Below are 19,243 nucleotides of genomic sequence, written 5' to 3' on the forward strand. Positions count from 1 at the left end.
TTATTGATCATAGTAAATATTTACTAGTATTCTCATATAATTATTTTTCCCTTATATAGTATTTATTCCTAGTATTCCCTTATAATTATTTTTTGTTTCCATAAGATTGGTAGTAGTGTTCCCTCTTTAATTCCTGTTATTCATAATTTGGGTCTTCTTTTTTTTCTTTGTCAGTTTAGTGATGGCTTGTCATTTTTGTTGTCCTTTTCAAAGAACCAGTTTTTAGTTTCATTGATTCTATTTTTTCTATTCTCTATTTCTTTTATCTCTGCTCTAATTTTTATTATTTTCTTCCTTCTGCTAGCTTTGGGTTTAGTTTGCTTTTTCTACTTTCTCAACTTGTGAAGTTATATTATTGATTTCAGACCTTCTTTTTTAATGCAGACATTCACATCTATAAATTTCCCTCTGAGCACTGTCTTTGCTGCATCTTTTAAGTTTTGGTGTGTTGTATTTTTGCTTTTATTTGTTTCAAAGTAGTGAATTTCTCTTGTGATTTTTTTCTTTGACATTTTGTTATTTATGCTTCTGTGTTTTAATTTCCACACACTTGTAAATTTCATAAATTTCTCTTATTTACACATTTCTAGTTTTCTTCCATGTGGTCAGATATCATACTTGTATATTTTCAGTCCTTTTTTTTTTTTTTTTTTTGAGATAGAGTCTCACTCTTGTCACCCAGGCTGGAGTGCAGTGGCGTGATTTTGGCTCACTGCAACCTCTGCCTCCCAGGTTCAAGAGATTGTCCTGCCTCAGCCTCCTGAGTAGCTGGGATTACAGGCACACACCACCATACCCAGCTAATTTTTTTTTTTTTTTTTGAGACAGAGTTTCACTCTTGTTGCCCAGGCTGGAGTGCAATGGCGCGATCTCAGCTCACCGCAACCTCCGCCTCCCGAGTTCAAGCGATTCTCCTGCCTCAGCTTCCCTAGTAACTGGGATTACAGGCATGTGCCACCACACCCAGCTAATTTTGTATTTTTAGTAGAAACAGGGTTTCTCCATGTTGGTCAGGCTGGTCTCGAACTTCCGACCTCAGTTGATCTGCCCGCCTTGGCCTCCCAAAGTGCTGGGATTACAGGAATGAGCCACCACGCCCGGCCATTTTTGTATTTTTTAGTAGAGATGGGGTTTCACCATGTTGGCCAGGCTTGTCTTGAACTCCTGACCTCAAGTGATCTGACCACCTCGGCCTCCCAAAGTGCTGGGATTACAGGCATGAGCCACCACGCCTGGCCTATTTTCAGTAGTTTTATATTTACATTCAGTGTTAGCCAAAAGGCCAAGAAGCAAACACTAATTTTATATTATTGAGACATGTTTTATGACCTAATAGATAGCTAATACTGAATAATGTTCTGTTGCACTTGAGAAGAATATATATTCTGTTGTTGTTGGTTTGAACGTTCTATAGACATCTGTTAGGTCTAGTGGATTATAGTGTTATTCAAGTTCTCTTTTTTCCTTGCTGATCTTTTATCTAGTTGTTATCCATTTTTGAAAGTAGGTTGCTGAAATCTTCAACTATTATGGTGGTATTGCCTTTTTGTCTTTTAAATTCTTAGTTTTTGTTTTGTGTATTTGGGGCTTCTTTTATTAACTGCTTATATGTTTATAATTTTTTATCTTTTTGATGGATTGACCCTTTTTTCCTTATAAAATGCCCTTCTTTGTGTCTAATAATTTTTTTAAAGGCTGTTTTTTTCTGACATTAGCATGGCCACTTTAGCTTTCTTTTAGTTACTGTTCACTTTGCATATATTTTCTCCTTTTTAGTTGCAACCAGTTTGTGTCTTTGACTCTAAATCAGGTCTCCTGTGGATAGTATATTGTTAGATCATATTTTTTTATCTATTCTGTTTTTATTTTTTTACTTATGTATTTATTTATTTTTTGAGATGGAGTCTCGCTGTGTCGCCCAGGCTGGAGTGCAGTGGCGCGATCTCGGCTCACTGCAACCTCCACCTCCTGGGTTCAAGTGATTCTTCTGCCTCAGCCTCCCAAGTACTGGGACTACATGCACATGCCGCCACGCCCGGCTAATTTTTGTATTTTTAGTAGAGACAGGGTTTCACCATATTGGCCAGGCTGATCTCGAACTCCTGACCTCATGATCCTCCCGCCTCGGGCTCCCAAAGTGCTGGGATTACAGACATGAGCCACCACACCCGGCCCTATTTTGTTTTCAGTTGGAGAATTTATTCATATGTATATGCCCATGCATGTGTATACATTATGTTAGCGGTCCCCAGCCTTTTAGGCATCAAGGTCTGGTTTCATGGAAGACAATTTTTCCACAGACCAGACAGGAGGGATAATTTCAGGATGGAACTGTTCCACCTCAGATCATCAGGCTTTAGTTATATTCTCATAAGGAGTGTGCTACCTAGATCCCTTGCATGTGCAGTTGACAATAGGGTTCGCCTTCTTATGAGAATCTGATGCCGCTGCTGACATGACAGGAGGTGGGGCTCAGGCAGTGAAGCTTGCTCGCCACTACTCACCTCCTGCTGCGCGACTCAGTTCCTAACAGGCCATGGACCGGTACTGGTTCAAGTCCCATGGGTTGGGGACCTCTTAATAAATATTTGTTGAATATGTGATACTTGTTGAGTGAACAAATTGAGTGGTCACTTATGACCAAATAAGCAAAAATGTTAAATATAATACTACCATACACAATTTAGCCGTATGTGGTATGTGTTTTTTGGTTTTTTGTTTGTTTTTAGACAGGGTCTCACTCTGGCATCCTGATTGGAGTGCAGTGGCATGGGGCTCAAACTATCCTCCCACCTCAGCCTTCTGAGTGTCTGGGACTTCTGCTGCATACCACCATGTCTGACTAGTTTTTTTTATTTTTTTGTAGAGCAGTGTATGTTGCCCAGGATTGGGGTATGTGTTTACAGTAATACACATCAAGCCCAGTAAGAATGTGAGGACTGTGAGAGTATTTGAATATTAGAAAACTATATAATGTGATTTATAACATTAATAGATTAAGGAAAATATACCATGTGATCAAAACAATGCCAGAAAAGAAATTCTTATTTAAAATTCATTGCCTATTTAAGATTTTCAAAAACAATAACAAAAAAGAACTGTTGGTAAACTAAAAGTAGCAATGAACTTTCTTGACTTGTTAAGGGGTGCTTTAAAAAAAAAAGTTGCTGATAACTATACTTCACAGAAAACTCTTAGAAGCTTTCCCTAGGGTCAGGAATGAGACAAGGATGCTTGCAATCCCTTTTTGTTTCTAGCATTATACTAAAGAAACTAGACAACATAATAGGAAAAGAAAAAGCAATAATTGCTAATATTGTGATTATTATCACAAAGAAAGTTCTAGAGACTTAAACTTCTCTATAGTTCTGTATTTTTCTAGAGAACTTACACTGTTTGTGTTACAAAAACAATTTAAAATTAGAGAATGTTGTAATATTTTTAATCTGAAATAAGATTGTTTTTAGTAATTGCATTTTATAGTTTATTTACAAGTTTTTGAATAATTTTTAAAATAAAGTTATATTTTTTTTCCTCTAGAGCTACAGAGACTTCTGAAGTGGAGAGTCTGCGACCTCCTCGGTTCTTCAATGAAGATGGAGTTATCAGACCGTACAGGTTGAGGGATGGGACTGGAAATCAAATGTTACAGGTAAATTAAGAGCTATCTTATAAATTAAGATTAATTTAGTCAAGTTAGATTTTTTTTAAGTAGCCATTTAATATATATTAAATTATTTGGGCTTTTATCTATTTTGTTTAATTCCACTTATAAGTTTCTTATATTTACTTAGATTTTAAAGTACATTTATTTACTATAAGATTTTTTTTTCTTTTTTACAGGCATCAAAAAGTTTGATATGAAAAGTTAATGCATGACTTTGCAAGTGAAAGCCAACAGTAGATTTTAGTCTTAAAATTTACAAACTACGTACAGCTGTTTCAGTATTTTGAATACAAAGAAAACCTTTTGTATTGGTAACTTTTAATAGGCATTTTAATGAATCTGGTTTTTTATAGGGTGTTCTTAGTTCTGCACTGGATTTGCTAGATTTGTTGAAAGCCTTTGTACCTTATATATCCTCGTCATTGGTGGTACTTACTTAACCAATTAAACCATTTCTGTTGTGGGGTTATTAAACCACTGGTAGCTTTTATACCAGATATATAATCCTTATATCCAATTACACATGAAGAAGGAAAAGCAAAACTCAGGAACACTGCTATTGTGAATTACTCTTGGATTCTTGTGCTTTGCCTTTGAAAATGCTTAAATGGCCGTGACCCTCTTCCTGCTTTATTCTAGTGTAGTCTTTATAAAACTTGTGGGATTTGATAAGCAGTTCACATGCAAACCAGTATCTTTTAATAATAAAAAGTAGCATCTGGAACAATAGACAGTTTGAAGTTAGAATCTGTTTAGACAACTTTCTTGCTTGGTAAATTCGACTTTTTAAAACCTGGATTATGCTGTAGGTAACTAGTAATCATATAATAGGCTATACCAGTGTCATGTTGTTTCTGTGGTTTAGAGGTGGAATACTAAATTAAATCATTTGTTTGAAAACAAACAAGGAATCATTATGTTATGTAGGCTTGCAGATACTCATGGTAGCAATAAACTGTTGGAATATGAAGCTTCCTTTATGGCTTTAATATTTTAAATACTGTGATATTTAATGTGATCAGAGTAAAGATTTAAACTTCAGTATTTTACCTATTGCAGGGCATATAGTGTTGCCTAAAATATACTTCTAACTCTTTCTCTGAGGCTTCTAATATACTAAAATGTAACCATAGAGTTAATATGCAATATTTAGTAAAGTGATTTTATACTGTATTTAAAATGTTTTTAAAGCATCAAAATCATTGTATATTGGGATAGAACTGGTAATCTGTTAAGAGGTTGTGCTCTAATGGACAGATTGTGCAGTCTCTACAATGACAGTGTATCGTTCTTTGGAAGATAGTAAATTTGCAGGAGTCACCTATGGCTGATACAGTCAAAACATGTATTTCTACCCAATACCTGCCTTCCCTTGTTAGAACGCAGTTAACAAGTTACTAACATTTTACTAGACTAAAAATCAAATATAGTACGAAGTAAGGATGAGTGTTGAGGAGAGTTTAGGAATATATCCTCATTATAAGTGAGCACGTTATGATACCCACAAGGAAGCCATGAGATACCAATAATTTCTCATGGTTGATAATTTGATTTTAGTGACAAGTACATACCTTCTCATTGTTTTCTGAAGCTTTAAACTTTGAGATGTAAAAACATGACTTTTGACTGTGTACTTTTAAAGATACATATTTATTTTTAATAGGTCAGTCTCATCATTAATCACTAAAAGAGCTATTTAAATGACTAAAAACCACAGCACTTGTCAGCCATTACTTGTTTTTCAGCAAGCATTTACACAGTATTAGCTGAAATATTTGTAGGGATTCACCAAGTACCTTGGGATGTTGCAGTTAGCATTTTTTTTCTTACAGGTATAAAAAGTGGATTGTTGTTTTGATGGTGGTGGGTTTTGTTTTTTTTTTTTAATCAAAGCTCTAGTGTATTATTAGCAAACACTTAAAAAATATGTAAATACCAGTACTGTGGAAAATAATTAGATGACACATAAACTGGATTTAAAATCCATCTCATCTGCCTAGATTTTATGTAAGTGATATAATGAAGGTGCCTTAAAATATTTGATACTTTCAAATGTTTCTCATGTTATTTTCTTATTTTCTAAAAAAGATGTATTCACTAAATTATATACACTCATATAATAATTTACATTCTTTTATTGTGCACCTTTCTATCTAGAAGGTAGCACATTATTACAGTGTTTCCTGCTGGTCAAAGTTGCCTATTAGAGAAATAGAATGGTAATTTTAATATATTCACAAAATACCTTATTGATATCATCAAACCAATTTATACATTGAGTTTGTACCAACTAGTGGAATTGTCTTAGGTCTTTTAAGTTATGGAATATTATATCCATAATTACAGTCTGAGTCATAGCTGAAAAAATCTGCTTTAAAATTATTCTCACTCTTTGAACATTTCATAATCTTACATGTTTTCAAGCAATTTGCCATACTCTACTAACCTTTGTGCTTCTTTTTTCCTTTGCCATGCTTACAGAAAATTCAATTCTACAGGGAGTGGATTATGACTCACAGTAGCAGTAGTGATGATGATGATGATGATGATGATGATGAGTCAAATCTAAACCATTAAAATTCATATGTTCTTTATTTTACTTGGAATGTTTCATTAACATGTTTTGTATGACTTATACCATAATGCCCATATGTCCATTTATAGGGAGGTAAAACACATTTTCTTCTAAAATGTTTTCCTACACATTTTCATAAAGCAAAATAATTGTATTATTTAAGCACAGAAAAAATGTATCTTACATCCAAAGTAGGGAGGGCATCCAACATATTATAGATTTGCTTTTATATATTTTATAGCTTTGTATTGCATAGTTTGTCTTTAAGAGTTCAAGTTAGACTTAAATATAATTTTGATGTTCACTGGTTTGATTTTAAATTGCCTTCTTGTTTGTTAGCAAAATGCCTTTTTTTAATGGTCTCTGTAAATTTTCTGGGCTTTAATGTAATGCCACTGTGTAAAAAAAAAGGAAGAAAATAGTAATCGCCATTTAGTGTTTTATATTTATCATTTTAAAGATATTTTTGTCAAATTTCATTTAATAATAATAAACATATGTAATCTAAAGGAGTGTGAATTTGTTGTTCTATCCCCAAATCATATAGATTGAACTGCTATTATAAAAAACAGTCATGGCCTCTCATGGAAGGTTAGATAGTAAAATAATTTATAGTCTGAGAATGAAAAAAACTGTTCTTTTATGTCTTTGCTTTACTTTCTGTTGTTTTGTTTCACATATTTTTTGTGAAACAATGAACAAAGTTGGTTTTAATAGTCATTATATTCACTTATTAATTTGTATATGCATCTACTATATTTCTATTATGAATTCAGAATATTTGGAAACTTCTATCGTAAACATAACTATATATATTTTTTCTGTGTAATATTAGGGAAAATGTTACATATATCTCTGAAAGATCCATTAGTAAATCTATTTTATGTTTTGTGTAATAAAGGTTTTTTAAAAAATTTCAACATAGATGAAACTGTCCTATTTCTCTAATATATCAGATGTACTTTAAAAAATTCTCTAAAAAGTATATGATCTTTGGTAGTTAGAATGTTTAATCCCTATGACTGCTGTGCTTTTGGATCAACAAAGGAACATTTATCTTGACTACAGCAGAAGCTCAGTATAAGCAACAGGTGATTTAATTTAACTGATTCAGCACATGATTTCTGAGTCTCCTCTAATTCTTAGGTTTATCAAGTTTTATTTCTATAAATCATTCTCTATGTTTTTGAAAGTGACTACTTTAAATTTGAAAATATTGAGATTACTGCAAAAAAACTGAAAAAAATCAGCTTTTTTGAAATTTCTTCCTATGCAGAATTCATTCAAATTAAATAGAAATCAAGGTTATGTATGTAAAATTTGTTTGAAAACAAACTTACTAATATGTAAACATCAAAAAGTTTTTTTAAAAAACTGTTATGTAAACATCAAAAAATTCAATTATTGTTTTAATCACAGTAGTATTTTTATCTTTTTAGAATAAGTACATAAAAATAGTGACCATTAAAATAGTCACTGCTTTATTGGAAACCAACTTTGTATTTGTTGTGCACCCACTCCTCTCTCACCCTTGGCCAAAATCAAACAAAACTTACTGCTCCTTCTAAAATCTAGAAAGAATACTGCCTATTTTTGTATTTTGTATATGCTTAAGGAAGGAAGAGTCTGGAAGTTTCTTCATTGGCTTCTTACATTCCAACTTTGCTAGTCACAAGGCCTTTGTAAAAGAGACTGTGGAAACTACTTGTTTGCAAGACATTTCCCAAATTTACTGTGCTTGGCCTGTGACAATTTCATGGAATGGGATTCATAAAGATGATCTTAACCTTTGATTCCTTAAGAATTTATCGGAAAAAAAAAGTTGTGGTTATCTTAGCAGTGATTTACCATTTTCATGAAAAGAAAATTGGAGGTAGGATTACATTTATTTAAAATTTCTTCAACAGTAAAAATATTTTAAATAATATGCTAGTAACTAGTAAACATTGCTCGTGTGGTCTTAGAGTTTCATCATTCTTGAGTTTTTAGCCCTTAGAGATGAGATGTGCTCTTTATTTACTTTTTTTTAATTTTTTTTTTTGAGACGGAGTCTCATTCTGTCGCCCAGGCTGGAGTGCAGTGGCGCGATCTCGGCTCACTGCAAACTCCACCTCCTGGGTTCACGCCATTCTCCTGCCTCAGCCTCCTGAGTAGCTGGGACTACAGGCTCCCGCCACCACACCCGGCTAATTTTCTGTGTTTTTAGTAGAGATGGGGTTTCACCGTGTTAGCCAGGATGGTCTCAATCTGACCTCGTGATCCGCCCGCCTGGGCCTCCCAAAGTGGTGGGATTACAGGCGTGAGCCACCGCACCCAGCCGAGATCTGCTCTTTGACGGTGTAATTGCCCTTGTTTTTCTGCCACAGTGAAATTATCTTTTCAAACCTCTTGAGGACAGGTATTAATTGTGTTCCAGTTTTGAAAAAAATCTTGAATTTTTCTCTAGTAAAAGCAAAAAAAAAAAGAATTGCTCTTTTGTTTTACACCATTGTTCTCTTGATGGAGATAGAGGATCTAGGCAAAAATATATTCTTATTTCTTATCAAATATATAGAAAATGAATTTATATTTGGATTTTAATAAGATGAACTCTTGTTTATCAGTGGCTCTATAATTAGAATTTTTAAAATGGTAGTATCTAACAGGAAAGTCTAGTGAGAAAGCGGTTTGAAAATTGATTATGTAATGCCACACCTTTCTATATGCTTTAACTTCATTTATGTTCCAGATTTCTGCATGATCATTGCTTAGGTATAGAAATTCCTTCCCTGCGGGAGTGATTACCTGGAGATTCCTTATTTTCCTTTGTGTCTACCTGACACTTGAATAACATATTGAAAACTGGCAGGAAGAAAAATTTGTAAAAATCTGTAATTGTGGACACTCATAACCATAGATAAATAATCTAAGCCTGTAAATGAAATTAATTAGTACTCACATGGGATATAAATAAAACAAATGTAAATTCAGAATAATATTGCCAATTTTCAGTATTATAGAAAAGGAAGTCAAATTTTGTTTCCTTATTTAAAATAATCAGTATTTTATAAATTTGTTTTTGAAACTATTCAAAACACATATCACTGATGCAGTGTTGAATGTTGATTTTAAGTTCATGTTATTTAAGTGTACACCTGGAGCCACTGCATACTTATGACCAAGACATCAATATTCAATATGAAAAATACTCTGTTGTTTCTGTGTCTCAAGATTATAAATGACTGCTATAGTAGCTACTAGTTTGTCTGATTTAAGTCTTGTAATGAAATTTTGCATTCAGCTTTTTTATGGTGATGGGAGAAGGACCAGAAACAACCATCCGAACTGTTACTGCGTATTTTCTACTGCATCTTCAAATTTCAGCTTTTTGTTTATTAGATTTCCTTGCAAAATAGTAAAGGGTCTTATGGATCAAAATCAGGTGATGTTAAGTGTACACACATTATTTAGCTCAAATAATAATGATGATGGATATGTGAAAATGTCAATTTATTCCAGCACCTTTGGAATAAATAGATATCAATTAAGAATGCTTACACTGTTAATTTAATCATTAATATTAGTGAGTGAATTTGTGAGTTCATAAAGTACAGTGAGTACAGCCAGCATTATACAAAACGTAGAAAGTCCTGCATCAAAGGAAAGTAAAACAAATAATTTCAAATAGGTCTGTGTTAAGAGAACTAATTAAAATAATTTATGATTTTCATAGGGATTTATTGTCTGGTTTGTTTTAACATGGCAGAATATTTATCATTCTCAATAAGTATGATAAATTTATTTAGCAATTATTCCATATCAACCAATATATAGCAACAGTCTACCTCCAAATACCAATTTTAAAACACACATTTAACAGTGTTATAAAACTGGCTTTTGATGAATCTTCTTCATTGCTTACACATGTTTTAAGCAATGAAATTGTAAAGATTTCTCCTGAATTGTATTATGCTATTCTTCTGGATCTTAGAGCTCCTCAAATACGTGAGCACTGAAAATATTATAGGCATTATTTTTGTTTTTTAAAAGCAACCAGGATAGTCAGAGATTTAGCTAAGTATACCCAATTTGTTGTAATTGGGCATGTTATATTTTTCTACTATAAATTATCATTTATCAGTAACCTGTTAACTATATTATGGCTACAAAGGTTTTCTGAGTATATTCAATAAAACTTGGCATTTCTATGAATTAAAAATTTTACAGACCTGCATTTCTAGGGAAAAAGCTAAAAACCTGTGGATCCGTTTGCTGACATTGATTCTCAGTTGACAACTTTAGTATTTTGTAAAGATACGAAATTTTTCAACGTTAGTTATTTTCTACATTAAATAGATTATTTTCTACATTGAAGTATGCTCATTAGAGAAAAGCAGGAAACTATAGAAAAGGAAACAATTATCCTGTCTCCCCACCATTTATGATATATTTCCTTTTTAAATTTTTTATTCACCTGGTTATGACCCAAAAGTATAAATTGCCATTTTATGTTTTACTACATATTTGTATAAGCAGCATTGTTAACTTCTAAAGATTAAAAAAGCATACCACTCATAGAAATATCCGCAATTGGGAAACCTAGTCTTTATTTATGGAGCACATAAAGAGCAAGCAGAACTCTTTTTTTTTTTTTTGAGACGCAGTTTCACTCCATTGCTCGTGCTGGAGTGCAGTGGCTTGAATAAGCTCACTGTATCCTCAAACTCTGGACTGAAGTAGTCCTCCTGCTCCACCTTCCCAAGTAGTTGGGACTACAGGCATGCACCACTATGCCAGGCTAATTTTTTAAATTTTTTCATAGAGACAGGGTCTTGCTATGTGGCCCGGGCTGGTCTTGAACTGAGCTCAAGCGATCCTACCACTTCAGCCTCCCAAAGTGTTGGGATTTCAGACTTGATCCATTGCTCTCGGCTTTTTGTTTGTATACCTGATGTAGAAGCTTTTTTCTTTTTCGTTAAACATTTCTACCTTTTGACTCTATACTTTTTAAAAAACATTTCTTCCCTTTAAGTAAATCTTTTAAAATGTGTTTGCGTGGGTATGTGTGTGTATGATTCCTGTGTCCTTCATTGTGTCTGAATGTTGACAGCTGAGTTGTCCTGTGGGTGTAGTATAGTGTGTTCTTAAACATTTCAGGTATTTTTGAATTTATCTATGTTGTCTTTGAATCTTTTACAGGGATTCTATAACTGCTGTCATGTAAGTTGTTACAGAAGGGAGGCTGTTTTTGTGTCTTGTATATTTCTTTTCTTTCAGAAATTACAGATGTTTATAATTAGCTTCAAACACTGCCTTAATAGCAATTGGAAGATAACTGCCGTCAGCCGACGTGGTCTTTCCCTTTACTTCAGGAGGAGAATGACTACTAATCTGGAAGAAAGGTCTTACTATAGCAGTCAGATCACCAGAGTAGTGCCGAACACTTCCTGGCTTCATCTGAAAATTTGAGTAAGTGGACAAGAACTAGGAGACAAAGGCTATTGGACTTTACTCTTCATTTTATAGCTCTTCCTCTCCAGAAGGATACTTCTGAATGGGATGAGAACACTGAAGAGAGCCAAATTGTGTTATCCAGGCAAATTAGAATTCTTAGCATCTCAAATAAAGCAGATTTCATGGAAAAGATTTCCATGGATTTTTGGATACAATTATCATACCTTACTAGTTTAGCAGGAATCTCTTGGAGAGACTGTCACATTATTTTCAAAGGCCCAAATATTGAACATTTAATAGTGTGTACCACTATATTTTGGACCAGTAGAGTCCAAAATAGAGTAAGGAACCCCACTTAGAACCTTCCAGTGTTATATAAAAATAATTTTTGAATAAGATTTTGAAATAAATTATGTCTTCCTCTGGTGGTGATGATTCCACTTCGTGGAGGTTCAGGTTTTTTCTTTCACCTCAAGTGTAAAATTTATTCATTTCCCACCGCCCGCCACCCCTCCCCCCACCCTGTCCCTCTCTTTTTCTTGTTGTTGTTGTTGTTGTTGTTGTTGTTGTTGTTATTTGTTGTTGAGACAAGGTCTCACTCTCTCGCCCAAGCTGGAATGCAGTGGTGCAATCATAGCTCACTGCAGCCTTGAACTCCTAGGCTCAAGTGATCCTCCCACCTCAGCCTCCCAAGTGGCTGGGATTATAGACGTGAGCCACTGCGTCTGGCCTAATTCTCTTTTTTAATTCAGGAACTTAAACAAGACTAATTTGATTTCTAGATCTTTCAGTTTGTCATCATTGCATCCCTTAAATTTGTAAATAAGAAAGGATAAATGCTACTGTAATAGAAAATTCAATACATTATAACATTAAAAGAAATCCTCAAATGTTAAGCCCAGGTACGTTCAATTTGAGTCTTACATCTTTTTAATCAAAGATCTGTCAGTACAGCTAAAAGTGCAGTAAGTATTAGCTAGAAGGTCTTCAGCCTTAATTAAGCTAAAGTTGCTAAATTCTGATACAGGACTCAACTCATGATTTCTCTACTGATGTGATAGAGCTCTACCTAGTAACTTTCCCTAGTTACCTTGGACACAAAGATTCTCAGCATAAGGTGAGTGTAGTAAAGCTCATTCAGAAATATTTGTGTGTGTGTACGTGCATGCTGTAACAATAACATTGTTAGAAAACTAGTATACGTTATGAAAAGTCTATTTTTTATTAGCCAAATGTCCTGTGAAAGGATACATTCACTTGCCGAATGAAACAGTTATCATGCAAAATCAGATTAGAGCCCTCTTTTCACTCATCCGAAAACAAAATTTAATGCCATCTATTAAAGGAAGCACCATGTTTTTTGGTGTTTTGTTTTTGTCAGTTAAGAATCTTTCGTTTTAAATTCAAATGAAATTGATATCCTAGTCACTTCTAATGATGACTCTAATTAATTGTAATGGTAATTTTTCAGTGAAAATTTATCACTGTAAAGAACCCTACGGAAGCACTATAAAGAAATACAGATTTAGACATTTCTGTGGTACTTCAAGTCTAAAGTAGTTTGAGTTAGAGATCTTATGAAGATGCAGTGTTGGAATACAAATATGGGAGATTGAACATTTCATGTAAAGTTAATCTTTCTGGAATAAGTTGCCAAAAGAATAAAATATATGGATAGATATAGATATATAAAATTGAATTTTTGCTGGCTTTATTTGGTAGCATAGTTTATATGAATACAAAGAAAAGAATCAATGCCATGTATTCATTTGTTCTACAAACGAATTCATTTCTGTTCATTGTGTATTCAGACACTCTTGTAGATAGTAGAGTTACAGCCCTGAAGAGAGTATTGAAGGTTCCTGCTCATCTGTCATGAGTTTATAATTGTAGTGAGCTTTATTGTTCTGGTGATGGGGCATAAAACACATGCCATGTTAGAGGCCAACCCTGTAATGTTGGATCTTCACACTCTCATTCCTGTTTGTTGTTTAGCTGGTATATGCAAGGCTGTAAAGAACATTAGGAATCAGAGACACCTAAAATATGACCCATCTTCCACAGAGACAATGATCCCTAGGTATTATATGAACTTGAAGCATTGCAAGAGACATGATAACAGTTTGTGAGATATCTAAATCCATATACCAATGAACTGTTAAAATGAGATCCCACTGAGTCTACTGGAATATATATAGTTCTTCTGTGCTAACTCGTTTTGTTAATAAAAATTATTTTGAGATATAGCAATACCCTGTGCCTAAGGGCGTGGACTCTGGAGCCAAGTAAACCTGAGTTCAATTGTAGCCTTTTTTCTTTTACTAGAGTTATTATTTTTTATTATGCTTATCTGACCTCAGTTTCCAGGTTGTAAAAGATAATTATAGTGCCTATCTTGGTGGTGTTGCTAGGGTTAGAACAAATGAGGTAATGTATGTACAGCCATACCTCAGAGATACTGCACGTTCAGTTCCAGATCACCAGAATAAAGCAAATATGGCAACAAAGCAAGTCACACGAATATATTTGTTCTCCAGTGCATATAAAAATTGTTTATAATGTAGACTATTATGTACAATAACGTCGTTAAAAAACTATATATACACTATATAAAACTATATATAACTATATAAAACTATATATATATATACACCTTAATTTAAAAATACATAATTGCTAAAAAAAAAAAATCCTGATCATCTGAAGCCTTCAGTGAGTCCATCTTTTGCATGCCTGGTGTTGATGGTTGCTGACTGATTAGGATAGGGATTGCTGAAGGTTGGGATAGCTGTGGTAATATCTTAAAATGAAGTTTCCCACATTGATTGACTCTTCCTTTCACGAAAGATTTATCTGTAGTATGTGATGCTGTTTGATAGCATTTTACTCTCAATAGAACTTCTTTCAAAATTGGAGTCAGTCCTCTCAAACCCTACCGCTGCTTTATCAGTTATTTTTATGGAATAATCTAAATCCTTTGTTGTCATTTAAACAATCATAGAATCTTCCCGGATAATAGATTCCATCTGGAGAAACCATTTTCTTTGCTTATCCATAAGAAGCAATTTCTCCTTTGTTCAAGTTTTATCATAGGATTGTAACAATTCAGTTACCTCTTCATGCTCCACTTCTAATCCCCTTGCTATTTGCACCATATCTGCAATTACTTTCTCCGCTGAAGTCTTGAACCCTCAAAGTCATCCATGATGGTTGGAATCCACTTTTTCCAGACAAACTCCTGTTACTATTGATATTTTGACCTCGTCTTATTAATCACAGATGTTTTTAATGGCATCTAGAATAGTGAATCCTTTCCATAAGTTTTCAATTTACTTTGACCAGATCCATCAGAAGAATCACTCCCTGTGGCAGCCCTACAAAATGTATTTCTTAAATAATAAGACTTGAAAGTTGAAATTACTGTTTGATCCATGGGGGCTGTAGAATGGATGGTTGTGTTAGCAGGCATGAAAATGACATTAATCTCGTACATCTTCATCAGAGCTCTTGAGCTCGAGTGACTAGGTGCATGGTCAATGAGCAGTAATATTTTTCTGAGCGATAGGTCTCAACAGTGGGCTTAAAATATTTAGTAAACTGTGCTGTAAACAAATGTGCTATCATCTGGGCTTTGTTCCATTTATACAGCATAGGCAGAGTAGCTTTAGTGTAATTCTTAAGGACTCTAGGATTTTTTCTTTTTCTTTTTTTTGAGACGGAGTCTCGCTCTGTCACCCAGGTAGCCTGCAATGGCGCAATCTCGGCTCACTGCAACCTCCGCCTCCTGGGTTCAAGCAATTCTCCTGTCTCGGCCTCCTGAGTAGCTGAGATTACAGGCGCCTGCCACTACACGGGCTAATTTTCATATTTTTAGTAGAGATGGGGTTTCACCATGTTGGCCAGGCTGGGGACAATCTCCTGACCTCAGGTGATCCACCCATCTCGGCGTCCCAAAGTGCTAGGATTACAGGCATGAGCCACCACACCCGGCACTTTTTTTTTTTTTTTTTGAGATAAGAGTCTCACTCTGTCACCCAGGCTGGAGTGCAGTGATATGGCCTTGGCTTATTGCAGCCTCGAACTCCCAGGCTTAGTTGATTCTCCCACCTCAGCCTCTTGAGTAGCTGAGACTACAGGCATGTGCCACCACATCTGGCTAATTTTTTTTTTTTTTTCTGTAGAGATGGGGTTTCACCATGTTGCCCAAGCTAGTCCTGAACTCTTGTGCTCAAGCGATCCGCCCACCATGGCCTCCCAAAGTGCTGGAATTATACACGTGAGATGCCTCATGTGGCCAGGGCTCTAGGATTTTTGGAATGGAGTCTTGGCTTCAACTTAAAAAAAGTCACCAGCTGCACCAGGCATGGTGGCACCCACCTGTTGTCCCAGCTATTTGGGAGACTGAGGCAAGAGGATCCCTTGAGCCCAGAACTTCAAGTCCAGGTTGAGCAAAACAGCAAGACCATGTCTGTAAAGAAAATAAAGTCATCAGCTGCACTAGCCCCTAACAAGAGAATCCGATTGTCTTTTGAAGCTTTAAAGCCAGGCATTTACTTCTCTCTAGCTATGAAAGTCCTGGATAGCATCTTTCAATAGAAGTCTATCTCATCTACATTGAAAATCTGTAGTTTAGTGTAGCCACTGTCATCAGTGATCTTAGCTAGATCTTCTGGCTAACTTGCTGTAGCTTCTGCATCAGCACTTGCCCCTTCACCTTGTGCTTTTATGTTATGGAGGTGCATTCTTTCCTTAAACCTCATGAACCAATCTCTGCTAGTTTCAACTTTTCTTCTGCAGCTTCCTCACCTCTCTCAGCCTTCATATAATTGAAGATAGTTAGGGCCTTGCTCTGGATTAGGCTTTGGCTTGAAGAAATGTTGTGGCTGGTTTATCTTCTATCCAGACCACTAAAACGTTCTCCATATCAGCAATCAGGCTGTTTTGCTTTCTTATAATTCTTGTGTTCACTGGAGTAACACTTTCATAATACTTTCCTTCAAGAATTTTTCCTTTGCATTCAAGATTGGCTGTTTGGTACAAGAGGTACTACCTTTCCGCCTAACTCAGCTTTTGACATGTCTTTCTCACTAAGCTTGGTTGTTTCTAGCTTTTGATTTAAAGTGATAGACATATAACTCTTCATTTCACTTGAACACTTAGAGGTCATTGTAGGGCTGTTAATTGGCCTAATTTCAATATTGTTGTTTCTCAGGTAATAGGGAGGCTCAAGGAGAGGGAGAGGATTTGGGAAACATCCAATCAGTGGGGCAGTCAGAACACACATTTATAGATTAAGTTCACTCTCTATGGCTGTAGTTTATGGTGCCTCAAAAAGGACTATAAAATAGCAGTATCAAAGATCAGTGATCACAGATCACCATAACAGATATAATAATGATAAAAAAAGTTTGAAATATTGTAAGAATTAACAAAATGTGACATAGAGACACGAAATGAGCATGTGCTGTTGGACAAATGGTGCCTGTAGACTTGCTTGATGCAGAGTTGCCATAAACCTTCAATTTGTAAAAAACACAATATCTGGGAAATACAATAAAATGGAGTATAATAAAGTTAGATATGCCTGTAATTATTAGCATGGTGCCTAATAATAACATCATGTTTTTATTATTCCAGATGAATACCAGTTTATGCAAGTTCTTAGTCATCATTATATAAATTCCTCATTTTTGTCCTCTTTGGCAAGATAAAATCTATTCTATTTAAGAGTAGATTTTAAGAATTTAAAAGAATAGATTTTAAGAATTTAAAAAAGAATCTTTTTTTTCCTTTCAAGGTTAATAGAGTAGTTAAAACACCATGACAGTTTTCCACACATACTAATTGGCAAGCAGTTGAAACAGTAAAACCTCAGTGATTTGAACTGCTCTGAATTACACAGTATTTTAAAAGAAATGTTACTGCTGCTTTCAGGGATATATAGTATGATGGACCCATAAATGTTGATCCATTAGAGGTTCTGCTGAACTTTAGTGAGACTTTTGTCACTGTGCACCTACATTACCCTTGATGCCCTCACTCTGGCTCTTCTCCTAGAATATATTAAGTATGTTAATTGATGGTCTGCTGTTGTCAGTACATATAACTATTTCATGAGCATAGTTCTTTTCCTTCTCCAGGCTTTTGGTTGTACCAGTTGATGACAATAATTCGTATCTCTTAAGATATAGTATCTTACACTTGATTTTATGTCAAAGGTTATGCTCAGCTTTCCTGCCCTGTCTAAGCTGTCAGTATAGCCTATACCTATGGTTTTGCTGACAGTCAAGATAGCATATTAGCATGGGAGAGGATGAAGTTATGAGGGATAAAATAAGTGCTGGTTGCTCTTCAGATTTGACCATATAGTCAGTAAGATTTAATTTTTTTAAAACCAACTTACGTCAGACAAGGTAAGCTACATGTCACTTCTTTATTCTTGTTTACATTTATTCTCATTCAAGAATATGAAATCATTAAGTTTTGAGGTAATAAATTTCTACTATATTTGATTGTGAAGTTTGCTTGAATACCTTCTTTTTCCTGGCCATGGCACTCGATTCTGAGGTTTGAAGTGAATTAGTAAAACTTTCTTTATCCCTAAAAATTCATCATAAAACTCTAAGGAAGTTATACTTATTAAGTTTTCTCTAAAGATAAGATTGTTTTAAACAGTTTGTCTATTTACTTCTTAAATAGTTTTAAAATGGCAGTATTTACCATTTTACAATTAACTTCCTGAATTTTGTTGGTTTTAGAAATAAGCTTAAATTTTAAATAGAATCTATTCATAAATGCTTCCTCTTTCCCACTCATCTCCTGAACCCTCAGATTAACCAGTCTATAAAACCATTTGTTATCTATATATTTTCTTGCTTAATAGTATTCATTTTTATCTTTCATTTAGATGAATTTCATGGTTTTTTGTTTTTGAGACGGAGTCTCGCTCTGTTGCCCAGGCTGGAGTGCAATGGTGTGATCTCAGCTCACTGTTACCTCTGCCTCCTGGGTTCAAGTGATTCTCCTTGCCTCAGCCTCCCAAGTAGCTGGGATTACAGGCTCCTGCCACCACAACCAGCTAATTTTTTGTATTTTTAGTGGAGACGGGGTCTCACCGTGTTGGCCGGGCTGGTCTCAAACTCCTGGCCTTGGGATCCACCCACCTCGGCCTCCCAAAGTGCTGGGATTACAGGTGTGAGGCACCGTGTCTGGCTGAATTTCATGTTTTTAATCCCCCATTTTTGCTATTTTTTTTAAACGTTCATACCTCTTTGCAACACTTGTCTTCCAAATGAGTCAGATATTGATTAGATTTTGGTTTTTTGTTTTGCCGAACAACATGTTCTTGTCCTTTAACCAATTTTCTTAAATATATTTCCTATTAATGATTAACACATTCTTTGGTTGGGACTTAAAGCCTTTTATTTTAGTGATTTATTCCTATTTTTAATCTTTTCATATTTTGCATTATTTTTCAGAAGTATTTTTGTTAAGGGATTCTGTTTCTTCATAACATTTGGATGATTTGAGAGTGTTAGAAGTGTCTCTGTTACCATGGCTCTGTCCTT

At 34.7% G+C, this 19,243-nt stretch overlaps 1 protein-coding gene across 6 annotated transcripts in view; it reads left to right on the top strand.

Moving 5' to 3' along the window:
- Positions 1-19,243, top strand: part of VPS13A (vacuolar protein sorting 13 homolog A) — a 238,492-nt gene that overhangs the window by 198,405 nt on the left and 20,844 nt on the right. For 4 of the 6 annotated variants that reach the window (XM_019033908.4, XM_055351759.2, XM_019033909.4 and 1 more), the window contains exon 68: positions 3,541-3,652. In XM_019033908.4, the coding sequence (XP_018889453.4) occupies positions 3,541-3,652 (112 nt within the window). Of the gene's footprint in view, positions 1-3,540; positions 3,653-3,843; positions 7,156-19,243 lie in introns of those variants that run through there. The other 2 variants (XM_019033911.4, XM_019033910.4) reach the window with 2 other exon arrangements.

This window comes from Gorilla gorilla, chromosome 13, assembly GCF_029281585.2.
Source record: "Gorilla gorilla gorilla isolate KB3781 chromosome 13, NHGRI_mGorGor1-v2.1_pri, whole genome shotgun sequence".
Lineage (NCBI taxonomy): Eukaryota > Metazoa > Chordata > Mammalia > Primates > Hominidae > Gorilla > Gorilla gorilla.